The following is a 21542-nucleotide window of genomic DNA, read 5'->3' as shown; positions in this document are numbered from 1 at the left end:
TAGATACCAGGTAAAAGGAGTTGGATTTTTCTGGGAGGTGTTGAAACTGATTTATGACCTGACAGAAAGGAAGGGACCAGAGCTACCAATAGTCTTGCTCCATTCTCTTGAATGACCTCTTCATGATATCCTGTATGGATTCTTATTGGCTGACCAAAAGGAAAGCCAGACCATAGAAATATCTTTAGAACAGCCATTGAAAATTAGCCTTCAGGGAGACTAGACAGCCCATGTGCTGTAGGGAACAGGAGGGTAGACTAGAGGAGAACCTAGAAGAGATCTGGGAAAACAACAGATGGGTTTCCTAATTTTGTAAAATGTTTGTGCTGACAAACATCCTACTTACAACTGTTAAAAAGATTAGAAGGTTTTTAAAATTTATTATACAAGATAATATATGAATCAAACCAGAAAATACATAACTATGTTTTATAAACAGATTAGTAACATTTAAGGATTATGCCTTATTTACATTCATATAAAGTCAATTGATTTGTGGAAACATTTTTCACATAGAAATGCCTTAAGACGTATATAGCAACAAGTTTAAATTACACTGTAAGCATAAATAATGCATGACTTCTTAAATAAAAGGAAACAAGTAAATACATACTTTAATTTAATTTTAAGTAGACCTTCAATAGTATTGATTAAAGTTTAGTCCAAATCACGTTGTTACCCATCACAAGAATTTATTACAATTATTAGTTTCCAGAATGTATACACACTTATATTCTTTTTATTTCTATAACTCCCTAAAGATAATTCCAAAAGGGCTCAAAACTATAGTATTTAAACTATCTTATAAATGACTTTTAAGCTAATCAGAGTAACATTCAATATATCAGCTCTCAACACTACTTTTTCTACCTTGCTAATGAGAAATGGCAATTAGGAAAACTGCAGATGATCCGAAATGAGAATACAAGGATTCCAAGGCACCTATTCTGACCCTGTCATTGTCTCATCATACTTATATGTCATTCATTATCAGCACAGTAATCCATTAGTAGGACATTAATATTATAAGTTCCATCAAAGAAAGAATCACACAAAGGACTATTTAGATTATAATATTTTCTTGCAACTTTTTTTGTATGCATTTATCTACTTTGAAGGTGATAATTTTATAAGATTTGGTATTATGATCCAAGGTTATTCATTTGTTCACCATGACATATACTTTAAGTCCATGTCTTTTATCCCAGAACAATGACAAATGACAAATTCTTAAGAATTTCCTATTCAAGTGATAGATTGTATGAGTATATTATTTTTTAAAAATTACTTTCAATCAAAGACTCCTCAACTCAAAAACTTACCTCAGGATGCAATAAAATGTTTCCAGTGTCTGATAAACCTCTGGTGAGGAAGTTTTTGATGACATGGGGTTTGAAGAAGGTAAAAACAGCAGGCAGAATCTTTAGGTTGTGATATTCCACCCTACCTCTCTCTGTGTGTGCTCTAAAGAACAGCATCTTGTTTGTTTGTTTCTTTCTTTCTTTGTTCCTTCCTCCCTCCCTCCCTTCCTCCCTCCCTCCCTCTCTCTTTCTTTCTTTTTCTTTTTTTGGTTTTGTGAGGCAGTGTTTCTCTGTGTATCATTGGTGCTTGTCCTGGAACTAGCTCTTGTAGACCAGGCTAACCTTGAAGTCACAGAGATCCACCTGACTCTGCCTCCTGAGTGTTGGGATTAAAGGCATGTGCCACCACCACCTAGGTGGACAATATTTTCTTAAGCAGTTATTACCCAAGTTACACTTGCAAACATGTTAAGGTTGCCTTCTTGCTAGGAGCTCCTTTCAAACTGAATTCATTTCTAAGTTCTCAAATGTAAGTGTGTGTCATTCCCAACATGTCTTTACGAAATCTGAATTTTCCTATATTGCAAAACATTGCTAATGATATCAATTGGTCAGTCAGCTTTAATAATTGAATTTTAATAACAAACACTACCATAATGTTAAGTAAAAAAAAAAAAACAAATATTGACCTATCTCCAAGGTGTGTTAATGAATGGTGTTTCAACAAACTTAAAAGCCCACAGTCATGGCACAGCACAGCACTCATTTGTGTCTCTGGACTCACTAAATCTTTAATATTGCATTTCAAACAGTCCTAGTTTATAAGCAACACGTAATGGTAAATTGTTTATATAGATCAATGGGTCACCCTGTCTGCTCCCTTAATACTGACGATAGAGTCAAAACCCTTTTGTTACCTTTCTGCACAGCCGTTGGGAGTTCTTGGAGCTTCCAAATGGACCAACAGTCAATTTTCATGCTAATCCTTTTCTTTCTTGATTTCTGTTGTTTTAAAGCTTGTTCTGCTTCTGCCCTGTCTGTTTCCAGACTTTTAATGAGGTGAATGGCCTCCGATAACAATGCCTCCATTTTCTTTTTCAGCTCTGGACACTTCCTATCTTAAAATAGGAATACAAATTCATGTTAATCAATCAGCCCATAGGCCATGTGACAGAATACCAGTCTCACTTGAAGTATCCTTCCAGATATTTATGTCTGTAAGAGAAGAACTTTAGAAAAGTTCATTCATCTTTAAAAGACCATTTGTAATGCCAAGCAGAGCCAGGCGTGATGGCACAGGCCTGTAATATCAGCACACAAGAGGCTGATATTGCAAGATTCCTGCAGGTTCAGGAGACAGTCTGAGCTACATAACAAGAGATTTGCCTTGAAAGCAAACAAGGGGGACTTAAAAATATGTAACCGAAACATGGGAATAATACAAAGTTGATGCCATATTCTTTGGGAGACAGATTTTTCTGTGAACACTTATAAATAAATTAAGTGGAAAGGCTCAACCAGTATCTTCAAGAGAATCTCTGTATCAGAAGGAAAAACCACAAGAGGAGCTCTTCCATTTTAAAATTGTGTCTGTATTTTCTCTTAGTCTTCCTGCACACAAATCACAATGAGCAATTAAATCAACACAAAGATTACTTGGTTCCTGGAAAAGACGGCATTGACAGCCTTCAGCTTCATCAAATAATAACTTCTACACCTACCCTTGACAAGAATTCATCAAAAATTTTCAAATTCTATTAATGAATTCCTTAATTCACTCTGCTAATGAGAGAAGATGCTAGTGATCCTTGGTTCACAACTCTGGAATAACATGGCTTCTTGTTAACAAAATATTTCCAGAGGCATTCATTCATCTTTTTCTGAACAAATTGTGTACAAAGCTTGTTTTATCTGACCACAATAATATACTTTTCTCTAGAAAGAACAAGTTAAGGAAGATAGATGAGATTCCTATTTTGCTGGCATTTGTAGCTATAATAGCTGACTTTCCCCAGCATGTGACATGACAAGAATACATAAGCACAGCGCCAAGAGAGGAAAGGACACCGTGGAATGGAGGCAGGAGGTAAGCCACTGTGATGGCATCAAAGAAGAAAGTGATGGAGAAATCCTTTTTCTCTTTGGAAAATAAAGACAATGATTTTTTTTTTCTGCTAGATGTCAGTTCTAGAAATGGCCACATAATGGTTCTGAAAATAATCTGGGCTGCTGTATCATCTCTCCTATTCTAGAGAACTTGTCAAAGACATTGACATGTATCCTAAAAAGAATTAATTTTAATGGAAAAAAACTAACTTTCTCTGGTGTGCAGCTTTATCTGTTCTCTTTGAAACTCTTGTTTACTTTTATCCTGGGTACGTTATTAAATGAATTTTTAAAGAAAACATTCATGGGACATTGATAATTTGTAACTCTCTCCATGATCAAAATCTCCCTAAGTCTTTAGTATACAATGCACAAAGATACACCTGTCACTGATGATAACTGCAGCACTTTAGTTTACTAAAGTTACATGTGTTTTACCAAAATTATTCATTCTGACTTTACAAATTACCTTTTACTCTCTTTAACAGATTGCAAATCAATATTAAATAAGTAAATAATTTGCAGTGCCTTTGATCCAGTTTCACACAAACCTAATTGTATTCCCAGATCAACTCACTTAGTATATGTAAACAGAGACTTGCGCCTTTTAACACAAAGACTTTCCGACAGCCACTACCCTCCTGGCATCACTGTGTGGCTTAGTCTCACATGTACACGCTTCTGATGACTGTTATGCGAGGTACATTTACAGTAACTGTGGCCACTAATGAGTTGGTCTTTTTTCCCCACATTCATGAAATATAAACACTGAAGCTTTCTTCGTCTCTATAGACATTAATACAGAAATAAATAACTAAAAATTGGTCAAAATAGAGCCGCAGAACGAACGATGGTTTGAAAAAACCAAAACATTTGTTCTTTTAATGAAATGTGCTGAGTTCATCAGTTTTGCTCCAGTGAAGACATTTGTAAATTTTTGTGACAGGTAAAGGTGAGAAACTTAATATAATCTTAAGCATATATTCATATATGTTGAAATAATATTCATAATAACTTTAAGCCAATATTTAAAATTTTCAACTTTTGTATTAGATTGTGGTAAATTCTGATCATATGAAAGCCACTGTACCACAGCTATTTATATTTCAATGTAAGTTAAAAGGAAACTTAGGAATTAAGTGTCTCAGTCTTATTGGACACATCCCAACTGGTCAGTAGGATCATAGCTGCCCCACTGGAGAAATAGACAGACACTATCTTGATCACTGCTGAAAGTTTTATCAACGTTTCTCAACTTTAACTGGTTCCTTGAGCTGTCCACAAGTATCACTACACACCCAAAACTCAGGCCAGTGTTGGGTATAGAATTCATTAGTAATAAATGCTAGCTGAGGGCATGTTTCGTGATTAAATGATTAAATAGGCTTTTTCTTTATACGGTATCCCACAAACTCAAAAAATAATAATTGTGCATCTTAAAACTCTATTAAATAAAAGGTCAATGACCAAAAACATTTATATATCTTTAAGTATGAAAAGCAAACTTACCCCTTGCTTTTTTTGGGCGGACATCTTTCTCTGGGACAGTGACACCCGAATCATCTTTAACATCTTTAGTGGTAGAAGTCCTACACATACGTAACGAGGAAGACAGTATCAGTTTGTAAAAAACACATACATTAAAAGTTATTAAATAAAATTTGCTAAAACATTTTTGTGGAATGTTAAATGTCATTTACATGGCAATCCTACTAAATAGTAGAATGATATAAGACATTTTATTATCCAGTAGTGTTTATACTTAAATTAACAGAAAGTTTTAACAATTACAGATACCTTGGGCTTTCTTGAGAGGACATTAAAACAGTATTTTTATTTAGAAATTTGTATTTTTAGAATTTTTGAGATGTGGCTTGATTTAAATGTGGCATGTGTGTGTGTGTGCATGCATGTTTATATTCGTTACACATGTGTGGCAGCTTGCCTACCAGAAGAGTAGATTAAAACCCCTGGTGGTGGAGTTCAGTGGTTGTGACGTGTCTGTGGTAGGCCCTGAGAACTGAGCTAGGGTCCTGTACAAGAGCAGTGTGCCCTGTAAACCCTTGAGCCTGCTCTCTGGTTCCAAGAGAATTTTGATCAAAGATCAATAGGATGAGATGATACGTACTTTCTTTTCAGATTAGTGAGTTCTTAGAAGCCAATATAAACCACAAAGAGTAAAGGTAACAATTTCAGAAATAAAAGTAGCAAAATTTTAGAAAAGTGTCCAGAAAAATGCTATTCTTTCTAAGGCGCTCTTCTTACTGGGGCTGCATAGTTTGGCTAATACCTTATTTCTGACGTTCAGGATTTCCCTACTCTAATTCTAAACCGAGTCTTCACACCTTTTAAAAATTTTATATTTTCACTGATCAAAATTTTAACATGAATCAAGCATCAATGGAAAAAAAGCTGTTTTTTAAGCTCATCTAAATAATTTAATTTTATTAAAGATTCATTATAATTAACAAAATCTCCACGCATACCAAACACCTTTAAAGCTCATAAAATAGCTCAAGCTTGGAGACCACATGCAATATCATATAGCAGTAATATTTCATATTTCATAAAATTCACCATCAAATTTTATATCTCACTTTGTTGCATAAAATTTTCCATTATTTTAATATCATTAATATTTTCACTATTTCATGTTATTTTTTTTTTGTTTGTTTGTTTGTTTTCCAGACAGGGTTTCTCTGTGGTTTTTTTTGGAGCCTGTCCTGGAACTAGCTCTTGTAGACCAGGCTGGTTTCAAACTCAGAGATCTGCCTGCCTCTGCCTCCCAAGTGCTGGGATTAAAGGCGTGCGCCACCACCGCCCGGCTCATGTTATTATTTTTAAAGATATTTTTAAAAGTTTGTTTTTTCATGAGATACATTACTTACTTTTTGCTTTCGCTTTTATTCCATTTTTTTTTACTGAAAATCATAATTTTTTTATTTTTAAAATAATAAAATAATATTCTCCAAATCAAGGATTAAATAATGCTTTTCTCTTTGGCTTGCAATCTTCCCTGAATATTATGACAAGTTATCATACACTATTAACTATAGTTTTGAGGGCTTTGTTGTTTTTTTCTGTTTGTTTTTGGTTCCCTCTATATAGGACTGGTTATCATGGAACTCTTTATGACGATCAGACTTGCCTCAAGCACACAGTGATTTTCCTGCCTCTGTCTCTGATAGGATTAGAGGCATGCACCACCATACAAGGCTAGTTGTAGTATTGTGTATTATTTTTTGGATTTTGTTCTAATACTAATTAATTTTTCTATAGTACTTTTAAAATCAAATTTTAAAAATTGACAATGTTATTAAGCAGTCTCATCTCTCCCTCCTACTGGTCTTTATTAATGACCAATCTGCTTTCTGTCTGTATGGATGTAGCTATAATGAATATTCCATATAAGGCCCACATAAGGACCCTGCCCTTAATATATATATGTATATATATATATAATATATATGTGTGTGTTTATAAAACTTGTATGTAATATATATAAGTATAGATGAATAGATGAACACATGTGCTATCTGTCCATATTGTATTATTATTATAAGAACTTCATTTTTTAAAAAAATTCTAGTAATAGTAATACTTTAATTTTTTTGTTTGGTAATTATATATATGTATGTGTGTGTGTATATGTATATATATTTTTTAATCAACATTTTTTCCCTTTATTTTATATACTAACCACAGTCTCCTGTCCTTCTTCTCCCCCTGAGTCCCATCTACTCCTTCCCCATCCACCCACTCTGTCTCCATTCAGAAAGAGGCAGTCCTCCCATGGGCTTGAACATAGCTTGGCACTTCAAGTTGAGGTAGGGCTGAGTTCTTCCACCTGTATAAAGACTAGGCTAGGTAATCTAGCATAGGGAACAAGTTTCCAAAAGTCAGCTTAGTGCCAGGGACAGGTCCTGATCTCACCGCTAGGAGCGTTACAAGCAGACCAAGCTACACAACTCTCGCACATATGCAGCAGACCTGGGATGGTCCCATGCAGGCTGTCTAACTGTTGGTCCAGAGTCCATGTGTTCCCAAGAGCTCAGGTCAGCTGTCTCTATGGGTTCCTCCATCATGACCTTGACGACCCAGGTCCCCTATGATCCCTCTTCCCTTTATTCAGGAAGACTCCCAGAGTTTGACCCAGTGCTTGGCTGTGGATCTCTGCATCTGCTTTTATCAGTTACTGGATAAAGGCTCTGTGATGACAATTAGGGAAGTCACCATTCTGATTATAGGAGACAGACATTTCAGGCACCCTCTCCACTATTACCAGAGATGGTCTTAGCTGGGGTTTTCCTTGTGGATTTCTGGGAGTTTCCCTGGCACCAGGTTTCTCCTTAGCCCTCCGCCTTGCCCCCAAACTGTCTTTTTTTTTATTTATTTATTTATTAAGGATTTCTGCCTCGTCCCCACAACCGCTTCCCATTTCCCTCCCCCTCCCCCGATCAAGTCCCCCCCCCTCATCTGCTCGAAGAGCAATCAGGGTTCCCTGACCTGTGGGAAGCCCAAGGACTGCCCACCTCTATCCAGGTCTCGTAAGGTGAGCATTCAAACTGCCTAGGCTCCCACAAAGCCAGTACGTGCAGTAGGATCAAAAACCCACTGCAATTGTTCTTGAATTCTCAGTATTCCTCATTGTCCGCTATGTTCAGCTAGTCCGGATTTATCCCATGCTTTTTCAGACCTAGGCCAGCTGGCCTTGGTGAGATCCCAATAGAACATCCCCATTGTCTTAGTGTGTGGGTGCACCCCTCGTGGTCCTGAGTTCCTTGCTCGTGCTCCGTCTCCTTCTGCTCCTGATTTGGACCTTGAGATTTCTGTCCGGTGCTCCCGTGTGGGTCTCTGTCTCTGTCTCCTTTCATCGCCTGATGAAGGTTAATATTCCTGAGGATGCCTATGTGTTTGTCTTTGGATTCACCTTATTTAGCTTCTCTAGGAACATGAATTATAGGCTCAATGTCCTTTATTTATGGCTAGAAACCAAATATGAGTGAGTACATCCCATGTTCCTCTTCCCAAACTGTCTTCTGCACCCAGCCTCCCAATTTCTATCTATGGTATAAAAACATTTCATTGAGTAGAAAAACCACACTCTTTTAATTCACTCATAGATTTTCCCACCTTTTATTTCTTATGAAGCCTGGTGCTTTGAACATTTGTATTTAAGTTTTCACTTGAATACCTGTTTCAAATGCTTTGGGGATATATATTTTAGCGTGAAAGTTGTCTGGCCCTAGGGATCGTTCAGGATTTTACATCTTCAGGAACTGACAAGCTGATTTTAACTGTCTGTATCATCTGTCATCAACACCAGCAGTGTACAAAGAAAGAAGTGTGGAACAGAAAAGAACTGATGTTTTTGACTTCTCTCAGAATTTAGGCAGAAGAAAAAAAAATAGAAATAAAAATAAATTTAGGCAGAAGTTCTCCATTGCTATCAGTTTGTGTGCACCAATGCTTTCCAGAAATGTCTTCTATTGTTTAGGTACTGCTTTTAGAATTCTAGTTATTTAAGGTGCTTTTGTTATGAGAAGCATTGTTTCGTTCACATCATTTTCTCTTTAGTTTCAAGCAGGTTTTTCTCCCTATTTAATTTATGTGGAATACTAGATGGATCCACTTTTGTGTACCAAATTATCATTACTATTCTCAGGAAAAATTCAACTTGGTCATCATGTGTAACTCTATAAATAGGATGCTGGAATCAGTCATTGATGGCACTTCATTGCAGATTCAACGAGAGAATTCAGATATGAACCTGCAAGTTTCTGTCAATGTCTTTATTTGCTTTTGGCACCATGCCAAAAGTGGTATTGAGTAAGTGGAGAAGTGTTTCCAGCTCTCTGTTTTTTGTTTTGTTTTAAGAAACTTGAGAAAGGATGATAGAAAGTCTCACTTCAATATTTAATAGAATTTGTTCTTCTTGTTATGATGAGTGTTTTGGCTTGCTTGGGCTTTTTTGGTTTATTTACTTATTTGTTTGTTTTGTTTATTATTTTGAAGGAGGGTCTTAATATATAGCTTAAGCTTGGTACCAACTGACTGTCATCTAGCCTCTGCTTCCCTAGTGTTTGGGTTAAAGAACATGACAACTCTACCTGAATAAAAGGTTTTTTATTCTAATTAAACATTTTTATACAATGTTTTATGATCATGTTGTTCCCTTCTCCGAACTCCTCCCAGATCCTCTCTCCACATCCTTTAATGCATGTATGGGCATGTGTGTGCGTAAACAAACACATGCACACACACAAATTGAAAAGACCGTGGTTTTGTCTTGTTGACCGTGTCCTTTGCTTTACAGAAGCTTTTCAGTTTCAGGAGGTCCCATTTATCAATTGTTTCTCTCAGCGTCTGTGCTAATGGGGTTACATTTAGGAAGTGGTCTCCTGTGTCAATGCATTCATTTCTCTCTATGAGGTTCAGTGTGCCTGGCTTGATGTTGTGGTCTTCGATTCATTTGGACTTGAGTTTTGTGCATGGTGATAGATTAAAATGACAGTCTACAGAATGGAAAAAAGATCTTCACTAACCCCACATCAGACAGAGGTCTGATCTCCAAAATATACAATGAACTCACGAAATTGGTCATCAAAAGAACACATAATCCAATTTAAAATATGAAGTACTGACCTAAACAGAGAACTCTCAACAGAGAAATCTAAAATGGCTGAAAGACACTTAAGGAAATGCTCAACATCCTTAGTCATCAGAGAAATGCAAACCAAAACAACTCTGAGATTCCATCTTACACCTGTAAGAATGGCCAAGATCAAAAACACTGATCATAACTTATGCCGGAGAGGTTGTGGGGAAAAGGGAACACTTTTGCATTGCTGGTGGGAATGCAAGCTGGTACAGCCCCTTTGGATGTCAGTGTGGTGATTCTCAGAAAATTAGAAAAGAACCCTCCTCAAGACTCAGTAATACCACTTTTGGGTATATATCCCAAAGGATGCTGAATCGTGCCACGAGGACACTTGCTCAAATATGTTCATTTCAGCATTGTTTACCATAGCCAGAACCTGTAAAAAACTTAATGTCCCTCGACTGAAAAATGATAAGGAAAATGTGGTACATTTACACGATGAAGTACTACACAATAGAAGAAAATAACGACATCTTGAATTTTGCAGGCAAATGAGTGGAGCTAGAAAACACCATTTTGAGTGAGGTAACCCAGACCCAGAAAGACAATTACCACATGTACTCACTCATAAGTGGTTTTTAAACATAAAGCAAAGAAAACCAGCCCACAAATTACAACCCCAGAGAACCTAGACAACAATGAGGATCCTAAGAGAGATATACATGGATCTAATCTACATGGGAAGTAGAAAAAGACACAATCTCCTGAGTAAATTGGGAGCATGGGGACCTTGGGAGAGGAATGAAAGGAAGGGGAGAGACAGGGAGGGAAACAGAGAAAAATGTAGAGCTCAATAAAAATCAATTTAAAAAGAACCAATAAGACAAAAATGCCAAAGAAAACAAAGCCCCCCCCCAAAAATAAACAAACAAATAAACATTATGAAGCTAAGTATGTATTGTCTAACTGCTCCAGGGCATCGAGTCTGCCCTGAGATGTACTTAGTATGCCCAATGACACACTTAAGAAAACTTGTTCACTTTGCCAGCAGGTTTCAATTGAAAGTATCTTCTTGGCTGGGAGTAGACACCATATCTACTTCCCCCCTCTTAGTGTTCTAACCCCATCTGGACTGAACCTGTGAAAGTCGTATGCTTGCTTCCACAGTCTCTGTGAATTCAGATATGCATCAGCCCTGTTGTGTCTGGAAGACACTGTTTCCTTGGGGTCATCCATTTGTCCTGGTTCTTACAATCTTCCTGCCTCCTCTCCCCATAGATCCTTGAGTCTTGAGGACAGGGCTTTGATGAAGACCTTACACTTAGCACTGAATGTTCTAAAGTCTCTGGCTTTCTGCAACTTACTCGACTGCGGACCTCTGTGTTAATCCTGAGGCTTAGATGATTGTAGTTGAACAAGGCACTGATCTATGTGTTTAGTAATACGCCATTAGGAATCATTTTATTGCTATGCTCTAGGTAAAGCTATTTTGATTACTAATACTATCTCCTTAATATTTATCTGTCAGCTAGAATTTTTATTTTCTTCTGAGTCACCTATGGTAGCTTATGTGGATCTAGAAATTAACAGAATAGAGCATTTTTATTCATTCAACCCCTTTCACTTTTGATTAGAATGTTTAATCTATTTTCATATACATTAACTGCTCACAACAAAGGGTTTATTTCTTCTACTGTATAACTATTTTTCTATATTATTAATATTTTATTCCCCTGTTTCTCTATAACTGCCTTATTTCATATGTTATGACCATTTTTGAGGTGTTGTTTTTTTCCACTTTTCTGATGTAATTTTATGGATGTTTCTTAGTCATTGTTTTGGAGGTGACACTTAGCATTTAACTTAATAAACTCAAATTTTAATGAAAACATTGTTGCTATTTCAACATTATAATACTGGTCCAGTAAGCTCTATAAAATATGATGGAATATCTTATTATTACCATAAACAGTAAATTTAAATACTGTGTGCTCAGCAACAAATATTTGTAATTCTGAGGTTTGTTCATTTGTCCTTTAAATAATACAGGAAAGCAGTTATGAGTCCAAGATAATACTGAAATGTACATGTATCTTTGTAGTCTTTATTATTTCTAATAGTTTCTTGATATGGTCTTTGGGTAAACTATCTGCTATCCTTCTGTTTCAGTCCCAAAGACCTCCTTAAATATCTCCCAGGAAATAGATCTATTAATGATATACATATTTCATCTTCGGTAGGATATCTATACTTCTTTTTTATTATTTAAACACACTTATATGAGACTGAAGGAATCTTGGATGACCTAGGATTGCTTGGGATTTCTTTGAAAGTCTTCAGGTCTCCAAAGATTTGGGTGACAAGCTGACTGTCAATCTGATTGAGGATTTCTTGCTGCACAGTCCCTTAACCCTTGATGTTTAATGGTCTCTTCTCCCCCCCCCCAGGATTTAAATAAATTGTCTAATATGTTTGTTTGTTTCAATCTCTTTGATTTTATTCTATTTAAATTTCACTGAGTTTAATAAAGTGTAGGTTTATGTATCTAGCCAAATTTTTGAAGATGTTTCAGAAAATTTCCATAAACTACTCTTCCTCCCCCCCATTTGTCTACCCTCACATTCTGTGTGGAACAGTGGCATGGATTTACAGTGCATTTGCTGTGTTTCCTGTGTTCATTTGGAAGTTATTGCTTTCTTTTTCACATGCATTTCTTTTCCCAGACGCTTTCTTCTAAGGCATTTTGATCTATCTGTGGCTTTCTCTAGTTATTATTTGTTGCCTCTGGGAGCTGTGACAAGAATATACTGCCCAGAAGCTCCCTGAGCACTGTTACAAGAATTAGTTTGGCAGGCGAAAACCTTCAGATGAAAATTTTTGGAAATAAAATCTTGTTTCCTCCGACATTGGGAATTCACAGCACCAGTATGGGATGCTCTCCTCAGGGTTACCACTAACTCAGGAGAATGGAAAGAGGTGATGTAGTTGCCTTGATGATCTAGCTTGATGAGCAGCTTCTTTAATGGTTTTCTCCTTGGTTGATGTCATTTTTTGCTGAAGTCTAGATTGTTGGCCATGTTCACATTCACATGAGAACTCTATTCCAACCATCCATCCATTCCTCTCTCTCCTTCAACTTCTCCAGTTCCTTTCCCATGTTTTAATATCTAACTTGGTAAATACTGCTTTCAGTTTTCCCTTCTTTCTGAAATAAAATTGGTGAATACCAAAAGTTCAAAATTTTAGAGGAAAACAAAGGAGCAATTGTGGTTTCTTACCATTCTTCGAAAGATGCTTCAAACTGTCAAAACAAAAGAACTCAATAAAAATCATAATTTAAACACCTCAAAAAACAGTTGTTGAATTTCACTTAAAATCTACTTAAATATTAACTAACTGATAAAATTCAGTTCTTCACTTCATATAATAGGTCATATTATAGTCTCTACTGTTTTATGAGATCTGTGTGTGTGTGTGTGTGTGTGTGTGTGTGTGTGTGTGTGTGTCTCAAGCCCAGTTCTTTTCATTATTACAAGATTTTTCCACACTTTTTAAAATCCATGTTTATCTAAGTCTTAGCCATTCAAATTCTAATCTCTAAAACAATTGACACATAGTAATAGGCAGATCTCTGTGACTTCAAGGACAGTCTGATACAACAAGTTCCAGACCAGCCAGAGGTACATACATGATTAGACTCTTTTTCAAAACAAACAAAAAAAAGCAAGGCAAAAAAGTCTTCATTTCAAATGTGGACAGGAGTGACTTGAGAAAATGAGGACGTTTTGAAGACCAGGTAATAAGAAGATGTAATTGTGATGGTGGAATCCATCGAGGCTGTGGTCACAGCTGTAGGAGAAAGTCTTCTAGGGGACAAGAGCTGATATTTATGACATTTAATGATGTCGTTGGGTGGGATAACAACACTTGGAGGCATTTTGCTATGACTTTCCCTGGAATGAATGGGTGGAGAAGGGGCAGACAGGAAGCTTTGAGTAGAGAGTAGGGATGCAGTTACCAGCACAGATTACCTTGGCAATCAAAATAATACCTGAGCACCTTGAAAGATACCATTGGGGTTGACTTGGATCATTGTAAAATGGATTTTTTTGCATAAAGCAGACATTTATCAAGAGAGAGAGGGGGGGGGGATAGACATGTGTGCACACACGAGAGAAGAGCAGTAAGTCTGTAAAATGGATTGTTATAAAGCATTACAGAATTCCAGAATGCTTTCCGGTACTGCTCAGCATTCCACGTGCAGGTGTGGAACTGGGGTCAGCAAAGAGATCCTCAGTTGGCATTTTGTCATTCTAGAAGGACAGTAGGATAAATATGTGGAAACATATGTAGCAGGTCATAAATACTTTAAAAGAGGATTCAGGCAAATGCAAGTGGTTGAAAGGAAACAAAAGCTATGTCAAATTTTGAAGATCCATGGGCTTCAAGTAAAATGTAAAAACAGAATGAGAGAACTCTAAGTTTCAAAGAGTTACTAGATAGTCAGTCAGCAAATGTAAAGTTTCAGAGTTAAAGAATATCTTAAATGATAGAAGAAAAGTCAATTTTTCCAATCATAATTTGGAGTACTTCAACTTCCATGATTTATCTTAGGTGACAGATTGTCAGGAACAAACATCTACACAGTGTGGAGAGGATGTATTCACTTATCAGATACATCTTATCCTAGATGCTGACTCTGTACTGCTTGTGAGATTTTAGGAAATATCAACTTCAAAGGTCATTTTTTTTTTCATCTGCATTTGAGAATAAAAACAGCTTTTGCCTTGTAAGGTTCAGATAAGAGTTCAACAGATCATTCAAAGAAAGTGATTAATAAAAGGATAGTGACAATTTTATATCACTTTATTGTCATTTTAATAGTAATAATGTTGTTGTCTTTGGATAGTTAACTTAATATTTTAGATGCTTCCTAAATATTTTTATGCCATGTTTAAAATCATGGTAGAAGCTTGATGAACTGTATTAAACAAAGAGACAATGTTAATCTCAGTAGAGTTCATGCTGAATTAAATAATACTGTGGCTTACTCAGCCTAGGACAATAATGTAGAAGATAAAGATAATTTATTTACTTGTAAGGAAAGCTATCCAGGAAGTATTCTCTATCATTTGCCATGGTCCCTACTCTGTGGAGAAATAAAATATACAGGAAACATAACATAACCTCCATTCTGAAGATAGTTCTTTCCAAGGTTGTCTTGACTTGAGCTTAAAACATCAGTGAGAGACTGTTTATATCCCCAGATGATGGAGCCTTTAGGAGATGGGAGCTCTATGAAGAAAGCAAACCCAGCCACAGCAGTCACCCTATTGCCTGGTCTATGCTGTCATTACAAAATGTGTCTTAAAGTATGAACCAAGGGAAATACTTATTATCTTAAGTTTTCAGGTTATGTACTCTGTCATTGGTGGCAACAAATAGTCTTCTGGCCGAACAAGATGCTGAATTATTTTAAAGTATAAATTACCATGTGTCACTGCACAAGAGCATTCAACAGTAGTCTAGGCATCAAAGAGACACAAAACTGCAAAATATGTGATGTGCCTGACATTAGGATTTCAATGAACAGTACCTACAATAATAGTGTACAAGGTATCTGCAGATCTGTTTTTATCATTTTAAATAATATGGATAATTGCGAATTAGAATGTATATGGAAAGGTTAGCACATACCGTCCATACCGTCCATAAATATTCTGTTCTATTTCTTTAAATATTATCCCAGACCAAAAAACCCATCTGCTCTGTGATTTTTAATTGAATTAAGGCATATTCTGATTTGGAGAGATGTTTAGTCAAAAGAGATGCTGTCATAGAATAATATTGAACCTATTATTAAATAATAATGAGTATTATTATTCACAGTAGTAGCTCATGTGTGTGCACTGGGATCCTTCCTCTTATGGCACTTGATGTAGCACACTGCTAGGATCTCTTACCCCTACCTAAAGTCACATAACATGTCTTTTCAAATCCTGTGATCTTAACCATTGAACTAATACCTCTCAAAGCAGATAGCTTTCTAGAGCAGAACATTGTATTGGTCAGATCCAGGGACCAAAATAAAGAAAAAAAAGAAAGGAAAGATGTGCTTGAACAATGTGTGTTAGTGATCCAGGATTTCATTTTAGTAAGAAATAAGAGAACTTCTTGATTCTTCAGTAAGTCATTTCTAAATTAAATGATCGCAACTTGCAGAGAGTTCAATATAGAACTTCTTTTAGAATAACTAAGGCAGAATTTGACAGGTCAACATGACCAAGAAAAAAACATTTTACCTTCATCAATAGACCTAGTATATTTATTTAGCAATAAAATAACTCATTTAAAAAATATATTGTCTTTTCAAACTAGAAATTTACTTATCATTTCATTGGTTTGCTTACTTTTTATCCCAAAATGTGAATTATATTTGACTTTTAGTTATATTGGCTTATGGAAATGACAACTTATCATGACTATTTATGATAAAAAAAACAAACAGGAAAAATCTTTTTAATGAGGTCATTGAACCCTCTAGTGTGAGACGATCAAAACATGTCTAGACTAGCAGATTAATCTGTTATAATTCTGAGTTTTGCATAAATTCTCAAAATAATCAATAACTCCTTGATATGTATATAATTAAGCCCCCAGATTTAAGTAGGTCACTTACTTGTTTCAAGTGCTCCTGTATTTTGGATTCTACATCCTCAATGTGGGCAATCATTTTGTTGACACATGGTGTAGGGAAGTTTACCAAAGCACAGCTGTGTCGTCGAGTTGGATAGCTGAAGTAGATGCCCTTGTTCACCTCTAAACGGTAGCAGACAGTGGGAGAAATCATGGAGTATGTATAGAAGAGCACATTGTGACATTCCACATGTACAAAAATATTCTGCTATATTTGCCTTGGTACTCTACAAATTCAGCAGATATGTCAAAAATACTGAATAAAATTTCAAACTTCAAACATTCAAATAACATAACCTCTTAGGTTAAGTAGATAATATAACTAATTGAACCAGATAAGCTCAAATGAAATAGGGAGATGGCTCATCAGCATGAGGTCCCGAGTTTGGGTCCTCAGGCCTCATGTAAATACTGGGTAAGTGTGACTCCTGCCTAGAAGTCCAGCATCTGGAATACAGTTAGACAAGCTGAAGAAGAAAGTTACCTAGCTAGATGGGCTGGAATCTATGAGCTCTGGCTTCAGAGAGGGACCCAGTCTCATGGACCTAGTGGAGAATGAGTAAAGGTGACACCCAGTATCAACCTTGTCCCTCCACACTCAAGAATGCCCATGTTTATGCATACATATACATACATACACAAAAGAAGTGAATGCAATTCATAGCATTGTCAACTAAACATTTAAGTAAGAAATTTAAAATGACAGAACAAAAGAGTTTATCCATTCTTAAAATCCATCCCAAATCACTTTTAAAAATGACCCTAAAGTACATATTTAATTTCCCCTTCACAGAGATCTCTCATCTTCCTATATAACTAATGGCCCTCCCTATGCACTGAAGATGTTCCTCTTGGAATCTAGTGGTGTGGGAAAATTGTCTGTGTTTTTACAATCATGTTTTAAATAAACGCCGATTGGCCAGGCAGGAAGTATAGGTGGGTCAACCAACAGGAAGTAGAGGCGGGGCAATGAGAACAGGAGTATTGGGGAAGCAGGAAGCTCCCTCCAGAGTCCTGCCCAGACCACTGAGAAGCAAGATGTAACCTACCCAGCTGAGAAAGGGTCCGAACCATGTGGCTAACATAGAAAGAATAATGGGTTAATATGAGCTAAAAGAGCTAATGAGTAGCCTGAGCTAATGGGCCAATCAGTTTATTATCTTATGGAGTCCTCTGTATGATTTTCTTTGGGGCTTACTGGCTGTGGGGTACCGGGTGGGACAGATACCCCAAGAAGCCTGCTCATGTGGATAAGTGCATTCACAGAAAGCCTGAGAAAGCTTGGGAAAGAATAGAGGAAAGCATGTTTTCTTGGTAGCAGCAATTTCTCAGGTCTGCTCTGCTTGCTAGAGAGACTTCCTCACTCAGCTTTAGCTGCAAAACCTTGCAGCTCTTTTAAGAGGCCCTGCCATGAAACACCTAAACAGTGTTGATGAAAAAGGTTATGCCTCTTTAAAATGCTGGTTTCCTGGGCCATCCTGCCAGTGTCAACTCTGACTCTTTGAGGCAGGAGGTCAGCTACCAGGAGAGCATTTGAATGTTGCAGCTTGCTTGCTGGAAAGGACCTTAAATTTCATAGAGTTGTGGCAATAAACATGGCTCTGGATGGTACCTCTGCCATGAGGCTGGAATTTCATAAAGCTAAGGAATGGGCTGGATCCAGCCATCAAAGCCACGGCTTTAATTCTACCCATATTGCTTGGTAAATTAAAAGCTTATGTGGTCAGAAAAAGAGAGAGATAAACAGTAAAGATAGATTCAAAGATGAAAATCTCTAAATGTTTTACTATGTGTTAAAAATATATGCAGACTAAAGGTTAAAGTCCTTAAAAAGAGAAAGAGAGAAAAGGAGAGTAGTTGGGTGTGGTGGTACACAACTTTGGCCCCAATACCTGGGAGGCAGAGAGATCTCTGTGAATTCAAGGTGTGGTAGCACACACCTTTAATCCCAAAGCTTGGGAGGCAGAGGCAGACAGACCTCTGTGAATTCAAGGTGTGGTGGGGGATACCTTTAATCCAAGCACTTGAGAGGCAGAGGCAAGTGGATCTCTGTGAGTTAAAAAACAGCCTGGTCTAAAGAGGGAGTTCAGGACAAAGATACACAGAGAACCTGTGTCAAAAAGCCAAAAGTTAAAAGTAAAAATAAAAGAAATAGAGGTTAAAATAAAGCCACATAAAAATGAAAAATACATAGATTATCTTTATCCTGTTTGTCATTATGCTCTCTTTGAATTGTTTGAATGCTGAGGAAGGAGCAACAGCTGCTAAAAGGTATTTGCTAATAAATGCTGCTGAATTAATCCAAGATAGGTATTTTGAAAATACCTTGGCTTCAAAATTGAAGTTAAAAGGTATGTTACTTTGGAGAAGAGGATTTGCTTTTGTTTCCACAGGTAATGAGAGGCTGTGGGTTCATTATGAGTTAAGAAAAATCAGGGTCAATCAAGGAAGACCACCAGAGAAATTTCTGGTAGGAACAGATAGCTCAGATGTCTGAGTTCTACATCCAGAACAGATTCAAGACTGCTGCCGGAGATGATCAAGACTCACAGGACTTGATCATAACTAAATTTCTTTAAGGTCCCCATAAGATTATCAGTGCCCCCAACCAGGAGGAAGTAGCCTGAAAAACTACACCCACATTCCCAGAAAATGGACTATGAATATTTTCTTTTGTATAGGAGAATTGTCTGTATTCTGTCAATCATGTTTTAAATAAACACTGATTGGCCAGGCAGGAAGTATAGGCGGGTCAACTAGACAGGAGGTAGAGGCAGGGTGATGAGAACAGGAGAATTCTGGGAAGGAGGAAGCCCATTCCTCCCTGTCCAGCTCAGATCACTGAAGAAGCAACATGTGATCTGCCCTGCTGTGAAAGGTACCATGTGGCTAGCATAGATAAGAACAATGGGTTAATATAAGCTACAAGAGCTAATAAGAAAACTGAGCTGATGGGCCAATCAGTTTATAACCTAATGTAGACTCTGTGATTTTCTTTGGGGCTTGCCAGCTGTGGGAAACTGGGCAGGGCATAAACCCCAACAAGCAGGTCCCTTCATGTTATAATCTAGCATGGGTTGCTCCTGTGGGAAAAATAAATAAATAAGAGCAGGTTTCTGTAGTTGTACCAAAGAGTTCCACAATAGCCCGGGATGGAGTATAACAAAGGTTTATTTATTTGGGGATAAACTCACAGTAAGGGTAGTGATCCACAGTCTTCTGTCTATGCTGGAAAATAGAAATTAATCCAGCAGAATAGAGGGCTGTGTATAGGCCCATATTTCTACATGGTGTGACAGCCAGGCTCTTAGGCTATAGTTAGTACCTGAAGTGGTCACATAACCTTCCAGACAGGCTGTCGCTACCCTAATCAAAGGTCAGGGTTTTGCTCTGCTCCTTCTCTATAATTTGGGGTATGCCTGAATAGAGATGCTAATATGATTGAGCTAGCATACAGACCAGGAAAATGTGACAGCAAGCACAGGAAGATGTGGATATGCCTAAAAGCCATTAACCTGGTTGCCTAGGAAACAAAATACTAATGTACTTCCCCCTCAATTTACATTTTGGTATAAAGAAATTTTGGAGAATAAATGAGGAGGAATTCTTCAGCATGTGAACTCAGGGTTTTATGAGGAATCACTAAGAATCTCACTCCCCATAGAGATGCTGGTCAAGAAAGATAGTTTGTGTTCGGGTCTGGTCTGGGACTCTGACAGCTGCACACATTTTTCATGTGCACTTATAGTACATGAGACCATGCCCAAAGTGACCCAGTATTTTAAAGGCTATTTGGCTGAAAGGGTTCCTACAATACCTCCCTTTTGTCTAAAGAAGAGAATTCTAAGTCTAGTACAAAATTATATACAATAGGAACAAATATCAAATATTGTACAGGGAAAAGAACAGGAAAAAACATACATAGAAATTAGAATTACAACCAACATGAACAAAATCAAACAAAAAACATATGCTATGTTTCAATAATTATCCTATCCTAAAAAGTCTAAGTTTTATATTAAAATGGCTTGGCTAAGTCATAAGAGAAAATTAATTATAATTATATAGACATCAATTCCATTAAAGACCTGAAGAGGAAAATAATATTACTTGAGTAAACAGGAAGTGTAATCATGCAACTTCTTAAAGAGTATAAGAAATTACAGAGATAACCAACTACCTGGGAAATCACCCAAAATCTCATTTGCAATATTGGGGTAACCAACTTTGGCTAAAGCCTAGAGTATCTATCTGACAGACCATTTTCAGAGAGGCAGAAAAATTTGAAAAACTGTCTTACCCTGTCTTGACAAGGTTTGGCAGTCTTTTTGCTTGTATCCTGCTTGTCTGGTTTGGACAACTGTGCATTTTCTCAGTAGCTGAAGTAGGGAGAGTTTTTTGCCCAAAGGCCAGTTTTTCCAAGAAGAAAAAAGCTCCAAGTGGAGTGTCTTTGGTACCCAACATTCTCTCAGTAATAGATAGGTGCTGTCAGGAACCATTGTACCTCACACCAACATAATCCTAAATTATTTAAATGCCACATTCTACAGTTCTTCGAAGTATTTGAAGATTACCTACGTAGGCAGAATACAATTTCTATGCATCTAAAAAACCTGACTAGTCTAATTATAAGTATTAAAAACATAGATGACTATTGACCTGTAATTCTCAATCCGAATACTTATATATCTTAAAGACTAAGGCTTCATATTAAAGAATCTGTAAACAAATGTGCAGCAAATGTAGACAGGGACTTCCATATGTAAACAATATATATCTCAATCAGAAAAGGAATCATACCATATGATAAATATATCCTAAATTTGCATCAATATACA

At 36.8% G+C, this 21542-nt stretch overlaps 1 protein-coding gene across 1 annotated transcript in view; it reads right to left on the bottom strand.

The window, feature by feature from the left end:
- LOC121441843 (coiled-coil domain-containing protein 178-like) overlaps positions 1–16858 on the bottom strand; it is a 309575-nt gene extending 292717 nt beyond the window's left edge. Inside the window, exons 1-4 of the mRNA XM_041643164.1 lie at positions 16688–16858; positions 13287–13309; positions 4917–4996; positions 2219–2419 (exon numbers count right to left, since the gene is read on the bottom strand). Coding sequence (XP_041499098.1) covers positions 2219–2419; positions 4917–4996; positions 13287–13309; positions 16688–16858 — 475 coding nt within the window. The remainder of the gene's footprint in view (positions 1–2218; positions 2420–4916; positions 4997–13286; positions 13310–16687) is intronic.
- Positions 16859–21542: the final 4684 nt, after the last annotated feature.

The sequence above is a fragment of the Microtus oregoni genome, unplaced genomic scaffold, assembly GCF_018167655.1.
Source record: "Microtus oregoni isolate MIOR12 unplaced genomic scaffold, Mior012 000082F_ref0000272, whole genome shotgun sequence".
Taxonomy (NCBI): domain Eukaryota; kingdom Metazoa; phylum Chordata; class Mammalia; order Rodentia; family Cricetidae; genus Microtus; species Microtus oregoni.
This window is presented reverse-complemented; position numbering and strand designations above follow the sequence as displayed.